Here is a 17,743-nt window from a genome sequence, read left to right as displayed (position 1 = left end):
TCAAAGAGATAAGACATGAAATAAATTGTCTGAAAAGAATCAACACTGTGAAATAAAACAGCAGTGAGGACACAAAGTCCTTGGAAATTAAATAATATAATATGCAAAATAAAATCCCCTAGAAGGCTTATGGGGGACAGTTGAGGAAATCTCCCAAAAAGTATAACAAAGGGCAAGAGGTGGACCATAGTGCAGGAGAGGAGAGAGTGGAGGATTAGTTCAGAGTTGGTATGATAAGGACTTTCACATCAACACTCTAGAACACTGGGGCTTCCCTAAAAGCTTTTAGAAAGAAGGAACAGGGCACAGTAGTGAACAAAGAGGGAGGATGATGTTAGACCTGTTGAGAGTATCTGAAGCCAGGCTCAGAAAGCCAAGGGGCAGATGTTTTCTGTCATATGTGGAAACCAAAGAGAGAGAGAAATAAAGTAATAAAAAAAGGCATCTAATGAAAATAGAAGGGAAAAAAATTCAGTGGAGAGAGGGAGGAAAGGAGGACTAAGGGAGGTACTGGTGAACAAAATTGACTATATTTTACCGTGTCCCTGTATGAATATACCACAATAAATCCCACTTTATAACAGATTTATAATTATTTATGATAGTATTTTTAATATGTATATTACTTATAATTATAATACACTAATAAAAATAATAATAGGAGACCAGTAGAGTAGAAAAAATGGATCAGAGGAAGGTTGAAGGGAAGAAAAAGGAAAGTACTAGAGAATGAGATTAATCAAATGATTTTATATGCATGTAACAAAAATGTTACAATGAATCCCATTATTGTATATAATTGTAATGCACTAATAAAAAAATTAAAAAGAAAGTGTTTGGGAAGTGAGGAGAGTATGGAGCATGGCCTTCGGAAATCAATAAATATCATGTTCAATGTGGAATTCTGTACCTAGCCAAATTGTCAATCAAGTGTGGGGGTAGAATATGATCATTTATAGGCATGCAAAGTCTCAAACACATAACATCCATGCATTGATTCCCAGGTAGTTTCAGGAGCATGTATTGCTGCAATGTTTTCCTGTAACAAAGTCTGGGATTTAGAAAAAAAGAACTACAACACAGAAGAGAAACAAAAGGAAATTCCAAGATGAGTTTAAAGAGATGGCATCAAAGAGAAATTGTCAATTGGAGCAAAAAGGACAGAAGACCCCAGGATTGTAATCTCCAGAAAATGAGAAGGAATTGATAGATTATCTTATATGTTTGATCATATTGTGAAAAACTGCATTGAGATGGTATTGGTGTGTATGGTAAAAAAAAAAGAATAAATCCACATGTTAGATGAGAAACCATAACAATTGAGGCCAGAAGGGAAAAAAAGAACACATAATAACTTGGCTTAGCATGAATAAAATGTACATAGCTGAAATAATAGCTTAACTAAATGCTCTAATGACTTTTATTTGTGTGTAGACAGTGGGAGAAGGGAAAGCAGACCATGGGCTGGGGTGAGTCCAAGGAGGTTTGTGAAAAGCTTACTCTTCATTTACCTCAAAAGTTGGTCGGTGATAAACAATTAACAAAGTGATAGGGCCTGAAATTTAAAACAAAAAGAAATTATAATGTCTTAGAAAAGAAGTAAATATAGTGGTTCCACCAACAAAGTTCAAAACTCTGTCTTTGGGAAAGAACCTCAGGGGAAGGGAAACAGCCAAGACAGTTTTATTGATGTGTCATTTTAGAAACCTTTTGCGACTGTGTATTTTATAGAAACTTGTGTGTTCGTGTTGCTTTGGTTATAGGAGCTATTTTTAAAACAGAACATTTGTATAGCCTATTAGCAATTCTACTCCTAGTCGCGTAGCCAACAGAAGTAAATCTATATACTCATAAAAAGATGAACTAAAATGTCCATAACAGCCCGTTATGGTTTAGTTATGAGGTGTCCCCCTAAAAACTCGTGTGTGAGTCAATGCAGGAAAGTTTAAAGAAGAAATGATCAAGTTATAATACTATTAACCTAATCAGTGTATTGATCCACTTGAATGGACTACCTGGGTGTAACTGCAGGCAGGTAGGGTGTGACTGGAGACGTGGTTCTTTGGGAGTGTGCCCTTGGGGTTTATCCTTTGGATCTCTCTGCTTCCTGATTGCCATGTCCTCAGCTGCCTTCCTCTTCCACCTTCTTTTGCCATGGTGTTCTGCTTCACTGTGGAGTCAGCCTATGGACTGAGACCTCTGAAACTGTGAGTGCCAAATAAACGTTTCCTCCTCTAAAATTTTTCTTGTCAGATGTTGCTTTTGTTCACAGCATCAAAAAAAAAAAAAACTAATTAAAACACAGTCCTATACATAAAAACCAAAAACGTAGAACCACCCATCACTTTGCACAGATGAATGGACAATATGCCACAGCATTCATGGAATATGACACTAGAGAATAAATGGACTATCTATCAGCTCACACAACAGGGATGAATCTCACAGAGAGTTTGGGGGAGCCAGAAACAGTCATGTAGGAATAATTGTGTATGGGTGTCTGTTGATGGAACATTCTAAAGCAAGTGAAGTTGATGTGAGCAGTTGTAGGTCAGGAATGTCATCCTTTCTAGGAATGAATGACATCGAGAGGCAGAGAAGGCTTTCATTTGTGGTAAAGGCTCTGTTCCCAATGCAATTGCTGGTTACATAAGTGTGTGCACAATGTGACACTTGTGCACGTAGATGAATTATGTGTCTTACAAGTGTTATGCATGCTGTATAATTATAAACACACACATTCTCTGACTTACAATGATCCAACATAATATTTTTTTTAATTTACAGTAGTGGGACAGCAATATGCATTTAGTAGAAAACATATCAAATCTGAATGTGGATCTTACCTGGTGCTACAGATATGGTGCTACCAGTTAGCTATGTGATCACAGAGGGAACAGCAAGCCCTCTACTGTGTGCTGTGTTACTAAGGCACATTTGGTAGGTTATGTATATTAAATGAATTCTCATACTGAAATTGAAATATGAAATTCTCATATTTTCAACTTTTGATGGGTTTATTGGCATTTAACCCTACAGTAAGTAGAAGAGTGTGTGTGTGTGTGTGTGTATGTGTGTGTGTTTGTGAATTTTTAATAAGATGAAAGTCAATATGTAAATGATGTCTAGCCATTTATTGCTACTCAAATCTGAGAAAAGGGAGGATGATCATTGTCCATGCTTCTGATTCTCTCTCTAATCTAATGTATTCAAAGGATTTCTTGTATCATTTGACCACTATTATTCCTTAATAACCTGCATCATGGACAACTATGACTTACTGAACAGAGGAGGCACATTGGTAGGGCTCTGGGTACAGAGAATAGAGACAGGCACTTCTGGGACATGAATGGCTGACTATGGAGTGTGACTACTGCCCCAGGCAGGAGAAGGACGGCGGGAGAGGGCACAGAAGGCAGCACTGAGCTGAAAGCATCCAAGTGAAAAGAACAAACTAGGAAAGAACACAGGGCCCCCACCCCTTCCCAGAGGCTCTGATCTCTGCTTGGGCTCCTCCTGAGTTCCTTGGGCTAGAACCTGAGAAGAGCCAACCTCACAGGCAAACTGGCCCTGGTTTGTGGAGAAGCCAAGGTGGACTCCTCTCTAGACATGGCCAGATGCCAGCTTGTGTGAGAGGGACTCAGTCTCATGGAAACTGGCTCCAGTCTGGCCGCAGGGAGAAAGACTCATCAGGATGGACTTGCATCACCTGAGTTGCACTCCCACCCAGAGTTTGGTGATTTCTCCATCTCCATGGAGAAGAGGACAATAATTGTAGCTCACCTGTCCAACAACAGCCTGGGAAAGTGACCATGGTTCCATCAATGTTTACATTGCTACATTTGTCTTCTCTGTAATTGAGATCCTTGAAGGGCTGACCTCAATGATAGGGATGCTCAGACATCTCCCTAGGAAGTCCCCTCCCCCTGGCAGAGTGATTCAGATCAACTGGAGGTTGATGTCTCTATGCCAGTACCTGTTGTTTGAGCTTGCTTGTACCCAACAGTACATTGGTTTAATATCTGTCTCTTTCCTGGCATTTATGTCTGTCAACCAAAGTTTTTTGTTTGTTCATTTTTGTTTGGGGAGTGAACCCGGGGCACTTTGACATTTACATCCCTAGTCCCGTTTTATTTTTATTTTGTGACAGGGTCTTGCTGTTTCCGGCCTCAAACTTGTGATCCTCCTACCTCAGCTTTCCAAGTCACTAGAATTGCAAGCATGTGCCACCATGCCTGGCTTTTTATTTTTAATTGCTTATAATGGAAGAATTAATGAAAGGGCAATGTGGGAGTGTCATAAAAATATAGCTGGAACTAAATACATGTCGGAAAGAAACACACTTGTGGAGGATGAATTGTGAGGCTGTTTGCTTCTGAGAGACTTCCCACCCTGTGGTTTTTGTTTGGAATATCGCAGTGAGTCTGTCTCTTTCTCAAGTATAGCTCTCAGTACCTCATCAGTGTATGGTGATTGTTAGACAGTAATAAATAACGTAAATAACTTTTGCAATAATGCAAAGATATGTAATCCAGTCAGACAGATATTGGTACTAGAGGAAAAATGAGCCATAAAATACCCAAAGTGCTGTCAATTTACAGAGGCATGATTCTGGAGGTAGTGAATATTGTTGAAGGCCATCACAGATTTCAGGAGGCCGGTATCCAGCAGCTATGGCATTTGCTGCCAGTGTCTTTGTGTCTGTCCTGGTTCCTCTACACAAATAGAGCCAGTGGGTCTATGGATGATGTAGAATGTGGTAGCATCTGATCTTAATGGTTTTTAACCCTAAAAATAGTGACTAACAAAGAAAACATGATTTTTTTCCCAACACCTCAGATGACACTGAGTATTTTCTAGCCACAGGAAATTTAACACTTTGGCAAAAAACTTATCAGAAGTTCAGTCTAAAGCTAAGGGAAATGTTTCCCCAGGGTTGCTGGCCCACCTGAGACCAGGGCTCAAGCACTTTGATATATGTTGTCATCTCAGGAAGGAGAAGTTGGTCTCACATCAGGGGAATCACTTGGCATAGAGGACCTGCCCTGGTGTCTTTTGAGAACCAGAACCCCTGACAGTCAGGAATCCCCCCATGACAGATTCCAAGTCTGAGCTGCAGGCCTGTGATGTGGACCCCCTCAGGTGGGCAGTAAAGGCCTCCCCAAATTACCTGCTGATCCCGAGGGGGGTTCCCTTGTCGTTCACAGTCACCCCAATTTCATCATCCCACAACTATTTCATTGTCGCCTGTCATTATACCAAATGTGAGGCCATTTTCAGCCATGTCTCTTTTGGTGTTGATTCTGCTATGGAACTTCAAGCTGAACATCCTGTTGCAAAACAAGTGAGCCAAAGAAAGAAGAATAGCAGGAGAGAGGGAAGAAAAGGAGGGAGCGTGAGGATAGCCTTGTAGATCTCCTGACTAAGGAATGTGGGAAGGAAGAGAGCCTGGAATCCAGTCAGAGACTATCCTGTTGTCACCACAAGAGGAGCCCACTCCCTTTGGACAAAACTATTGCCCTAAATGCTACCTCAGGTGTGTTCTATCACCACCGACACAGAGCTGCTGATTGATAAACACAGTCACCCATTAAAAACTATCACCCAAGGAAGAGAAATTTGATTTCATTCCTCTACAAACTCACCATTTCTGATCATGCAACCTTGAGCAAAATGATCTTATTTGTGTATCAAAAAGCTTTGGGGCCTTTGCTAATGTGTTTGTTTGGCCTGTTTATTTGATGGTCACCATCCTGACTTGAGGAAGTGTGACATGATGGTGATTTTAGTGCATTTGTCCTCATTGAGTATTCTGTTTGTAAGACTTTTATTTTCTCAGCTTGAATATCATCTCACTCAAGGGAGAGGATATTGGATGTTTTCATGAGTTTTATTGTGCATTACTTGTGTTTTTCAATTTTAAAAAGTTCCCTGCACATCCTTACCACCAGGTGAGGCTGGTTCTTCAACTTAAGAAGTATATGTGTAAATGCTTCCTCAGGAACCCAATACCTCATGATTTAAAGGATACCTCCTTTTCAGGCTGCATCTGACACCCTGAGCCCAGCTATGCCCAGTGGGAACCCTGGGCTTCTCAGTTTTTCTCTCCCCTCTTCTGACTTCTATTAATCAACCAAACACTCTAAGTAGATTTCAGAAGTGCAGGAAACACTCCCTAGTGACCTCCATGCCCCCATCCCTGGCCACCAGTGGCCACCACTTGCATGTAGATGTCCACACCAAAGTTACTCAGGACCAGGGTGGCCACCTGCACTTCCTGTTTCCTGACAAGAGGCCACCAAGGAAAGAAACAAACTTCATTCATGACCCGTTGGTCAAAGGAAAAGGAAAGAAAACCCAGCCCCAAGAGAGAGCATTCTCAGAGGAAAGAAGTACACGGGGGCTTTCCCATAGTCCCTAACAAGGTTTAAGTGATCCTGTGAATGGAGTCATCTCTACAGTCAGGCAGGGCATGTGCAGATGGGGTCAGCGGGGTTTGGCTCCTGACATACCCTGTCCACCTCCCTTTTGTCCAATGTGTTGACTTTCGGAGTGGCAGAGGCACTAAGCCAGACTCAGAGAATCAAGGGTTGAATATTTTCTCTCATATGTGAAAACTAAAAAGGAATCAAATAAGGGATCTCATGAAAATAGAAAGGAGAACAGTAGAGTAGAGGAACAGAATCAAAGGGAAGGAAAGAGAGGGAAAAAAGGGGAGGAACTATAGAATGAAATCCAGCAAATTATGTTAAGTGCATGTATGAATGTATCACAATGAATCCCACTTTTATGTATAATTTTAATGCACCAATTTAAAAAAAATAGAGGAAAAACAGTAGAAAAAAGGGATCCGCAGGAGGAAGGAGGAGAAATAAAAGGGAAGTACTGGGGAAAGAAATGGAGCAAATTGGGTTATGTATGTATATTAATATGTCATAGCAAACCCCAATATTATATATAATTACAACGTACTAATGAAACATAATAAAATAGCTATTGACCTACTGCCACTCCTCCTAGGCACTAACTCAGGCTCCACAAAGACCACAGAGGACAAAGAAGATGTGGGCCCCGCTTCCTGGAGCAAAGAAAACAACTATTTCAGGGGTCGTTACTAAAATGTGTGAGTTCCAATGAGTCAGGGAAGTCAGGCACACAGGAGCTCCTTGGGAAGGTATCTGATCAGCTAAAGTGCCTCTGCCCTCCTCTTGGCTCCTCATTGCCTCTTTCCCTCCACCATGGCTCATGGTGGATTGTGCTAAGGATGGTGATAATTGCAGTGACAGCAGTAAAGTCACACTTGTGATGAACAGCGTCTGTTGGAGTTAACACTAGGAAGGGCAATTACAGTAAATTATGTTATAGGACATTGGAGTGTTTGGGAGCACCGCTTCATAAAATGCAACCCAGATCATTATGACTTAATTAATTAATTACGGTTGTCCTAGGAGACTTCTCATTGTGCATTCTCTCAGCTCTGCTTCATCAAAAACTTGTCTGCAGTGAGCTCCCAAGCTCAGTTCCAAGACAAAATATTGGAGAAGGAAAGAGCAAAACCTAGCCTTTAAGATCCAGAAGTTAGAGACAAGAGAAGGAAGACTGGTGGATAATGGGCGTCCCTTCTCAACACTTCATTTCCAAATCTCAGTACATCAAGGTCAGAAGACTGTGGAAGAGAAAACTCCATTCTCTGATTTGGACCCTCTGTGGTCCATGGCATGGTATTGGTGATTTTTAGTTTGAGTGAACAATTTGTCCTCCTGTATCTGCCTATAAAATGTAGAGATGTCACAGATAACCCTTGGAAATTGGGTTATCTGGTGAGAAATTTTTATTTTCCAGAAATGGCCCATGAGAGCAAGTTATATTTGACAGGGAGTTAAGCTTTTCACCTTTATCACAGAGGACACTCTGCTGGCTTGGGACTAGTCCACCTCAGCATTGACTGAAACTCCCAGGAATCACGCTCCTTGGTAGTATGCCACCCTGTCTGACAAATGAGCTGAATGACTTGGTGGTCTTTCCCTGACATTTACAGATGAATTATACAGTGGCTTCCTATTGTAGCATCAAGGAGTGTGTGCGCCACAGTGAAGAGCAACCCATACAGCCAGCAGAGACCTATGTTCCTCACACAACAAACCTTGTTTCTGATGTTGTTCAGAGGTTCCACAGTATTGTTGGCACGGTCTTCTTTAATCTTCTCTCATCTTCCCTCCTAGACCCAAGATAGTCACAGCAGTTCCAGGCATCACATTCACATCCCAGAGTAGGAAGGAAGAGGATTGTGCTATCCACATATGTCCCATATCTTATCAGGAGAACAAAATCCTTATCTGAACTCCCCCAGAGACATCCACTGAGATCTTCCTGAGCCACATTTGTCATCCCAAAGGGAGGTGGGGAATTACAGATGTAATATAGCTAGTCTAAACTGTGAGGAAAGACAAGGAAGGAAGGGGATACAAAATAACAAATCAGATACAACATCCAACCTCCTTGCTCCTGTCCACCTCATGACCCCAAGAAATGTGAATCTTTTTAAGCCAACACCTTGTTATATGGTTGAATGTCCAAAAGTATAGGTATAAGTATAGGTCTTATATGAAATTATTGACCAATGGACAAGTGTCACCAACTCCAGCTATGGCAGGGTCAGGGAACAGTCAGGAAATGAACAATGTCATGGTCATATGATAGCTAACTACAGGAAAAGTGGTTAGTCTCAAGTGTCCTGAAATTGATTTAAAAATAATCATATGCCCTAGTTTCCTCTCTGGGAAATGACAATTTCCCTACAATTTCCTTCCCCACACTTCTACTGGGTTACTAGATTTAATAAGGTAAGTGTGAACGTGCTTTAGAAAATTAAGTTCATTCAAATACAAAACATGATTCTTGGGTAGGAGAAATGGGAGTGGATTATGGTGCCTTACCCACCCCTGGCATATTGGTACCCAAGATCCCAGGCCCCACCTTGGTGGTATTCATTAGTCTACTCCAAGCCTCAATTATTCCTGCAGGACAGAGTAGAACTGAGGTTTTGCCTCCCTTGCAGTATGAGGAGAGTGACAAACACCAGCCACATTCCTCCCTTGCCAGTTAGAGGAGAGCCTGGTCACCAGTGTGGGTGAGCCGTTTCCCCTTCAGCCTTTCTTATATTTTGGGGGCCTCAGATCAGCCCTCCACTCTCTGTTCATTCTGACTTTCTCACTTTGACTTCCTTTTTTGCCTCCAATTCTGCAGACAAACAAAGCCGTGGCCAAGGGGGACTTCCACCAGGCTAGCACCAGCTCCCGGAGGGCCCTGTTTCTGGCCGTGCTGTCCATCACCATCGGAACCGGCATCTACGTGGGCGTGGCCGTCGCCCTCATTGCCTACCTCTCCAAGAACAACCACCTATGAGCTTCCTGCAGGCGTGGAGGGGAAGGCCCCAGGCCAGGTCTCTGTGGGCTCGGAGAGGGTAGAGCTGGCCAGGGGTAAACACACCTGTGTGACGCTGTACAGTTTAAGTGATTGCCAAACGACTCCATGAATGCCCTGGAATTTTCTACCCATGGATTCCTTTGTTTTTATCCTTAATTTCATTTTCACAGCACTGTGTAGAGCACCAGACAGATGGGCACTGCTAATTCTTCCAAATGGAAGCTCCAAAGATCCCAACCCACGAGGCTGTCTCTGGATGGATTTTGGTGAAATAATGACAACGCAGCTCTCTCTGCAGCCTGCCAGTGCCTGGAATGTTGCCGCATTAGCAATATACAAACAGTTTTAAAAATGTGTTTATTTTTTATGGAATACGGTGCAATAGGCAGAGGGCAGGGAACATGTCACTCTGCTGTCTGTGGCCTGCTTGAGTCCTCTGTGTCCCCCAGTCTGTGTGACTTCCCTGCCAGAAGAAAATGGGGCTGAAAAGAAAGAGCCAAAAGAACTGCCAGGAGGATCCCAGCTGTCCCTGTCTGCAGATGGGTCCAACTTCGAGAATACCAAGCCTCTGTCCCCAGACCCACTCCATTCCTCCACACTGCCCCAGCTCAAGAGCTCCAGGACGTGTCCGCTCAGCAGCTACCTGACAGCAATACGCAATCTTGGGGCCTGTTGATCTATAGATAGGGAGACAGGCCACAGCCCCTCCCAAGCCTCCTAAAGGATGAGCCCAGTGTTTGCTCCAGGAACTTGAGGCAAAAGAGCTACGAAGACATAAGTGGGTGCTTCTCAAATTGCCACCCTTGCAGACGTTCACCCTGGTCATAAGCAGTGATGCTAGTGATCCTAGAAACGAGATGGGCCTTACTCTGTCGACGAAATGAATAGCTATTTTCTTGTCATTTTTTTTTATGTGCAACTCCTGCTTCATGCTGCTTAAGTTATCAGATGAATGCTGAGAAACAAGTAATCACAGACATTTTAATACCATTTCATTGCTGTTTTACGAGTGTTCATTATTTAACAAAAAGTTATCTTTTAGCTTGTTTGCTTATGACTTTTCTTTCAGTTGAGTTTCATTTGCACTATTTACTGGGTGTTAAATGAGGGCAGAGCCACTGGGGACCCAAACAGTCTCCTAGGACAAGAATTACAAAATCCCTGACGACTTAAGTTCCCACCTTAAACATTGTTAGTAATTGTCATCATCCTGGTCCCCTCATACTCCCCTGTGGTTTTACCTGTGGCATTTAAAAAACTCCTGATACCTGGAATCCTGGCATCCCAGTCCTGGAAATTCTGATTTTATTGATCAGGGAGGCAGCATGGTGATCCCAATATGTGGCAAAGGTAAGAACCAATGTCCTGGAATAAGGACTGTAAGTGTGAGCTTCCTGACATGCTCCCCCTTGACCTTGAACAGTTAATATTTTGAAAATCAGTAGTACTGTCTTCCTGGATCATATGTGAGACTCACCTAGCTAACAGAGAGTCCAGAAACACACTCTAAGACCTTATTCCTATGAAGAATATATAAAAGAAGTTCAAACATCCCAATGAAAGCCAAAGTGACCTGTCCCTAGAGACCATGAGTTTGGAGTCAAACCAACCTGGATTTGAATCCAGTTGTGCTATTTGCTAGATATGTGATCTTAGGAAAATATCTGCACCTCTCTGAACCTCATCTCTGGTACAGGATAATCAATAAGGACCACTTCATAGGATTTCTGGGGAATTCGTGAGACACAGAACACAGTGCTTGGCACAGACCGGTGTGCAGTAGATGGGGTGGTTATTATCAGTGTCTTTGGCAAACCATCTTATAGCTTGTTTTTTCTTTCCATTTTTCAGTCCAGTCTCTCAGGGTATATTCATCCCAAACCACTGCATCAAATGAGTCTCTCTGTATTTGTTCAGAGATACCCCAAACTGCATCTCTTTGGATTTGGTGAAAAAGTAGAATCAGTCTATATATCCTCACCCATCTCCAGCATCACCATCACAGTTGCCCTAGGCCAGACCCTCTATGCCAGGCAACTTATCTCCTGCTAGACCAACTGCCCATCTCATGGCATCTGCCTTTCCAGATGGAAAATCCTCAGTTTACAAGGGTTCTGTCCTTACTGTAGTCCCTCCGGGTCTGCTGAGTCTTTATCCAGGGCTAACCACCAAGATTACATGCAGCACCATGTTGATCAGAAGTACAAGGTCAGGACCAGCTGAATGGAGCTGTGTGGCCCAGGAGCTCACTAGTGGGCAGATACAGGGTAGGGCCATCCTCAGTGGTTTAGTTAATATCTGCTACAAAGCAGAGATATCATCTGAGTGCATCAGGGGCAGCTGGAACCTCCCTAGAACTCAGTCTCATGCTTGTGATACCCATGACTGAATATACCCTGCCATGGCAGCCACTGCCTTGGGTGCTTGGACACATTATCTCTGATAATCTCCCCATGAATCCTGTGAGAGGTGAGAGAATTAAAGTTCAGAGCAGGGAACATGCCCATCTCCACAGAAGTAGCCAGAAGCCACAACCACAAGCCAGCCTGGCTCTCACAGGTCATGGGGGACTGATGGCACTTGTGTCCTGGACTGCACAGAGGGCGAATCCTTCTGTTTCATACCAGCTCATTTAATTCTTACAAAATCTTTCTTACAACCACAATATGGATGAAGACTCAGAGATGTAAGTAATCTTTCCATCACCTGCACCTGGGGAATAGCAAGGTCAAGGAGAAACCCTGGGATCCTAACTGCTGCTCGTACCTCAGCAGTTCATCCACAAGGCAGGAGAAATTGCCCCTGCAATCACTTCGTTGGTGGGTCACTTCATTGGTGGATCAAGACACTTGGGAAACTAAAAGGTATTTTGAGTTATATTTTGTAGCCTGTATTTGCCAGCAGGTGGCAGGAGCAATTTAGAGAAGGACGAGAAAGCAAAAAGTGACATTGATGGAAAATGGCATCTTGATAAAGGTGCCTAGGAAGTGTCCCCTCCTCTAGATGCTCTCCCTTCCCCTCCTTAGGGACTTCCGTAGGGTACCTATCTACACTTCCTTCATGTTTCCCTCTGTCCTTTCTTCTCTTGACATCTCTGACTTTACCAGGAATCCCCACTTCACCAGGTACCCCCAGCTCTCCAGGTGTCCCCACCTTATCGGGGTGTCCTGCCTTACCAGGTGTCCCCACTTTCTTTGAGAGTTCTGACCAGACCAGGAATCCCTATTGCATCAGGTCTCTGGACTTCACTTGGTATTCCCATTTCACTAGGCATCACCAACTTAACTTACCAGGTATCTCCACATTCCAAATATCCCTCCTTGGGAGGTGTCCTCAATTTCAGCAGGTACCCCAACTTGCTTCACCAGCTGACCAGATATCCCAACTATCCTCAGGGAACTACAGTGAGTACTGAGAACATAATGGGAGATGCCACATCCATAGATCACTCTGCCATTGGCAGCTGCCCAAGTTACTACATACAGGCCACACAACTAACTAGGAACAAGGCCCCATGACAACAGGACCAGCCGTTCCTAGTCTAGGGCAAGGCATCTCTCAAAAGCAGCTAGGACCCCTGCCCCTCTGAAGATGCTAGAGGCCACCTCATATGTGACCTGTGGGTTTACAGGGCATCAGTAGGGCAACACTTTCACTTGCCAGCAATTGTTCCTACTCCTGATACAAATGCCATGTGGCCATTGCACATGGTAATGAGATGGTAGCCACAGCTGCCATTTTAGAATCCCTGGCCTAAATTTTAGGGCTTCACCTTTGAGGTTTTATGGAGTCTCTTTAAGACTTTAATGAGCTGCTAAATGCCAGCCCCTTATGAGGACATGTTCATGTTTCTACCTGCATTAGTTGCTGCTGGTACTGATATTTGTTGACCCAATGTGCCATTATAAGTGTCAACTCAGAGTCTGAGCAAAGCTAATCCTTGACCCTTATCAGGTCAAGAGACCTGGCTGTGTCTCTGCTGTGCTCTCACCACACTGGGAGTGTCAGATGAGTCAGAAGTGGTATCAGGCTGTGGCTGTGGTGTCCCCACCCCATGACCTTTAGAAAACTCCTCCCTAGTCTTTAGAATGACGTCAGCTATGGGATTGGGAGTTGGGGCTCCTTGCTTTGCGAGTTTCTCACATGAAGATTCTGTTTCTCTCTGCAAAGTTGCTGGTAAACCCACAGACACATGGGGCCTGCAAACTGCTGGCTCCCTGCCAAACAAGCTTGTAAATTGAGTAATGAATTTGTCAGCCCACTGAGCGCCCCAGGAAGGAGTCAAAACTCCATGCAGGGCAGGGCAGTGGGGACAGGAGATGCTAACTCTGCATTTAAAGCAAGGCAAGGCCCAGGATCACTGGGGTGGTGGCTGTACATCACTGAGGGGTGAGGGATTGGGCGTAGCTTGCTGGGCAAGTATAGCTGCCTTTACACCAGGGAACAGGGATGCTTGGAAGTGGAATTCCATGCAAAACTATAGCAGAATGATTTATGGGACAGGGAAAGAGCTTGGAGACTTTAAATATTTGCCCAAATCCACCAAATGGAAAAGCAGCAAGGCAGGAACAGGAAGGACCATGGGGGTGATAGGGCAAAAGGTGGGTACCTCCCTGGGGAAGCTCCAGGCTGGAGACATTTCCAGGATATGGTGTTGGTCTAGGCTTTCTAAATTCTGACAATGGTAAGAGGAGCTATTCAAGGTTGTAGGTGGAACCTGTATATGCTTGAGCTGAAAATTGACAAATGAGCTTCTGTTGTAAGAAGAAGGTCAAAATCTAATTCCTTTGGGTTTTGTCGCAGCTGCTGCTACTGCTATTATAATTTGTTTTACTATGTTTGTAAAAACCCCATGGGGTAAGACAATTTTTTTCGAGAAACCTTTGGAAGAACTGGTGACAGGCAGGGTTGAGTCCCCGGTGTTGGCAGCATTCACTCCCTGGAGGGCCCCTTTCTGAGGCTGTTTCTCACACCGCATGAGGACTGGCACATGGACAGGACAGTGCCCTCTTAAGGAAGTGTTGATAGCTGTCACTGGTCCTCCCATCCAGAAGAGACTTCAGGTTCCAGGGATACCATGCATGTCTGAGACCATATTTGCTGGAATATCCATGGGAGAGGATGAGAATTGCTGACATTTGAACCCATGAGCTGGAAATGGACATGGCTCTGTGCTCTGGGACAAGTTTCAGGACACTGTCTTGGCACTAAAGCCAATGATGGAGAGTGAATAGGATGATACCTTTGTCCTGATGCTGACCAAGACCCTCTCTGACTTTCACTGTGGGCAACTCCATTGTCTGCCTTCTCCAGTTGTGTACAAGTAGTACAATAGAGAAGCACAGGGAGATTGATCACCAGGCTTGTTTCTGAAACATTCCCTCAGCTGTCTGCCTCCCAGCTGTTCAGGACAGAACTGTGATCACTGTGGCTCTTGCCTCTCATCTTGTCTCTACAATGCAGGGACTTCTGTGGAGTACCCAGTTCCAGGTTAGGAAATAACTGTCCCTTTAGCAGAGCACTGCTTCTGTTCTCTTTTCTCCCCCAGAAGCCCTTTGCTCTAGCACAGAGTAAGCTGAGAGCTGTACTTGCCCAGGTCAGGCAAAAAGGCTCATAAGTCAGACTTCCACACCCAATGTGCACGTATGAAACAAAGTCTGAGCACAAGGTGGTCCATCAGGAACCATATAAATGCCAGAGAACACGTCCCTGCACCCACTATTGCCTCTAGGGCACTCTGCTTTGCTTTTCACTAAAATCAGGTCATTTGCGACCAATTTGAATATAGATGGTTGGAGAAGGGAATCAGTAAGATATCTATGTATCTGTGAGAGAGGAAGAGAAATGACTCGCAAAATCACAGGACCAATAGCACCACTACACTGTAAGGTAATGTTCTCTGTTCTTAGAGGTCTTCACTTATGACGTAACACCTGAATCCAATTCATGGCTCAAAATAATTTGAGTCTGCTTCTACTATACCAGGGAATCCATCTTTGGATTCAAATTATTTTGTTAGCCCAATCAAGATTTATAAGTGGGGCAAGATGGTTCATGGTCCTCTAAGTCACCCGAGCAAATGTCTTCATTCCATGGATCTGGTTTTTGCACATTTTAAACTGTATCTATTTTTATACTTGAATTGGCATATAAAATGCTCCTAGTAAGTAGAAGAATTTGCTATGATTGTCTATGCTCTTTCTAAGGGCTTTCTAAGGGCTGAAGCAGTGGAAGGATGAAGAACTGTAAAATCTCTCCCACTTAGCACCCATTTATTCTCTCAAGAGGCCCTTGTATAGGTATAGTTTGAAGCAAGAGCTGGTCACTGTCCAGCAATGGCCTTTCATTTAGATCTTTTCTTCACTCTTCCTTTTAGTCCATAATGAAAAAATGGGAATTAAATATGGAAGCTTCGCCAGCGAAACTCCTAATTTTTTCTTAGCCCCCAAATCAACTCTCTACCTGCCATTTCTTAGATTCCCAAACAATAACTTGTTTTTTCTAAATAACAGGCACATTAGATTTGAAGAGCACATTGCAAACTGATTTAATCTCATGTTTGCAGTCCTGATCCATATCTGTCATTGTCCTCAGTTTTGGATGAGGAATCTGAGGCTCAGGGAGGCCTTTCCCCTAATGTCACCTAGTGATGAAGAGACAGAATCTAGCCCTGGGTTCAGCACAGGAATGCTGAGCCCAGCACCCTCCCAACCACAGCCAGAGACAATTGCAGGTGTACCCCAGTCAAGTCTCACAGAAATATGGACAAGGAGGGCATCTGACTGTGCTCACTCCAAACAGCATCCCCTTGGGGAACTTGTAGTACCAGAAATGTGTATGGCAGGAGAGAAGCTAGAGATGTCAGGCCTCCTATAATTGTTCTGGCCTATCGCTTCTCCTGAAGGAGGTTTGCAGTGCTCAGACAGAAAAGGAAACTTCCTTTTGACCTCTATCCCCAATGTTTCATCCAGCATTGATCTCATCTGAGTCTGACTCACAAGGAAGTGATAATCAAGGCCAAAGGCATAAGACCAAGAAGACACAAAGCCAGAGGCCTGGATCCACATATACACAGGGATATCAAGATCTGACAGCTAATAGAAAAAACAAACCTGGAATATCTTTGTAACCTTCCCTGGAGGTTACTTGTTAATGTCTAGAGACTGTGTAGATTGTCACAACTATCCATCTACTATGCAGAGAGGCTAGGGATGCTTCTTAACACCTCTACATGTGCAAGATGGCCCCACAACTGAAAGCTGACCAGCCTCAAATGTCAATAGAGCTAAGTAACTTTTTGCTTCATTATCCATCTTGGTTATTCACAGCATAACATTCACATTTTGAGCAGTGGTTCTGAATTAGTCACCACCAAGGTAGTTATCAACTAACTAGTTAAGCCTGGAATCTGCTCACAGACCCATGAAAGGGCTTCATTGTGGAAAAGAGAAAGGAAAGTGGGAGGGTAAAACGGAAAGAGGTATTCTCCCCTCTCTTCCATGTGCTAGAAGAAGGCTGCAGAGCCAAATGCTGCTTTACTGGGTAATCACACCTCTCACAGTGGCTGTGGCATGGATCTTCATGTCCATCTAATCAGTGACACTCAGAAATCTCCCATTCATAGATGACAGAGCCAAGGTTGCACATGGGGAGGACTGGCCAGTTCTTGGTAAACAGGAAGTTAGGTCTCCCCCATTTGTGGCTGAACTTCCTTCCCCAGCTACTCTGCCAAAGGTGTGGGCAAGACCACCAGTCATACCACATAGGGAACATGTGTTACCCATAGCCTTGCCATAATTTCCAGGGTGTTGATCCAGATGTTGCCAGGAGGCTTTATGAGCTCCACTACGATAACTTATGGCCAAGAAACCAGACCCACAGAGCCAGAGCTGGTCACAGAAAATTCCCAATGAAAGAGGCTGTTTGAACACTGACATTAGACAGTTCAGCAAGGTCCACAGGGAGATGTAGACTTTGATTAAGTTATCTCCAGAAGTTATCTATTCTAAGTCCTTCAATATCACTGTGAAATATAACCAGAGGTGCAATGCCATTCAGGCAGTTCACCTAGCATTTGCTCAGTGTTTACTTATGAACAAAGGCTACTCTGGTCTCTTTGAAGCTAGAGGTGATGGAAAGATCCATTCTGGGATAACACACGTCCTCATAGGAGACAATGCAGTTGTAGAAGCCAAGAAGACAGGCACTAGCACCTTCAGAGGTGTGCTACAGGGCTACAAGGCCATAGACCACCCAAGTCCAAGAGCATGTGTTTAGTTTAGGTGGGGGGTCTACTACTCAGTCTAGAGAGGCAACC

The 17,743-nt window shown here is 43.8% G+C and overlaps 1 protein-coding gene across 4 annotated transcripts in view; it reads left to right on the top strand.

The window, feature by feature from the left end:
- SYNDIG1 (synapse differentiation inducing 1) overlaps positions 1 to 10,467 on the top strand; it is a 196,213-nt gene extending 185,746 nt beyond the window's left edge. For 3 of the 4 annotated variants that reach the window (XM_079123899.1, XM_079123900.1, XM_079123901.1), the window contains exon 4: positions 9,247 to 10,467. In XM_079123899.1, coding sequence (XP_078980025.1) covers positions 9,247 to 9,405 — 159 coding nt within the window. In that variant the 3' untranslated portion in view covers positions 9,406 to 10,467. Of the gene's footprint in view, positions 1 to 1,004; positions 2,784 to 9,246 lie in introns of those variants that run through there. The other variant, XM_079123902.1, reaches the window with a different exon arrangement.
- The last annotated feature ends 7,276 nt before the right edge of the window (positions 10,468 to 17,743 follow it).

Source organism: Sciurus vulgaris, assembly GCF_902686455.1.
Source record: "Sciurus vulgaris genome assembly, chromosome: 2".
Classification (NCBI taxonomy): Eukaryota; Metazoa; Chordata; class Mammalia; order Rodentia; family Sciuridae; genus Sciurus; species Sciurus vulgaris.
This window is presented reverse-complemented; position numbering and strand designations above follow the sequence as displayed.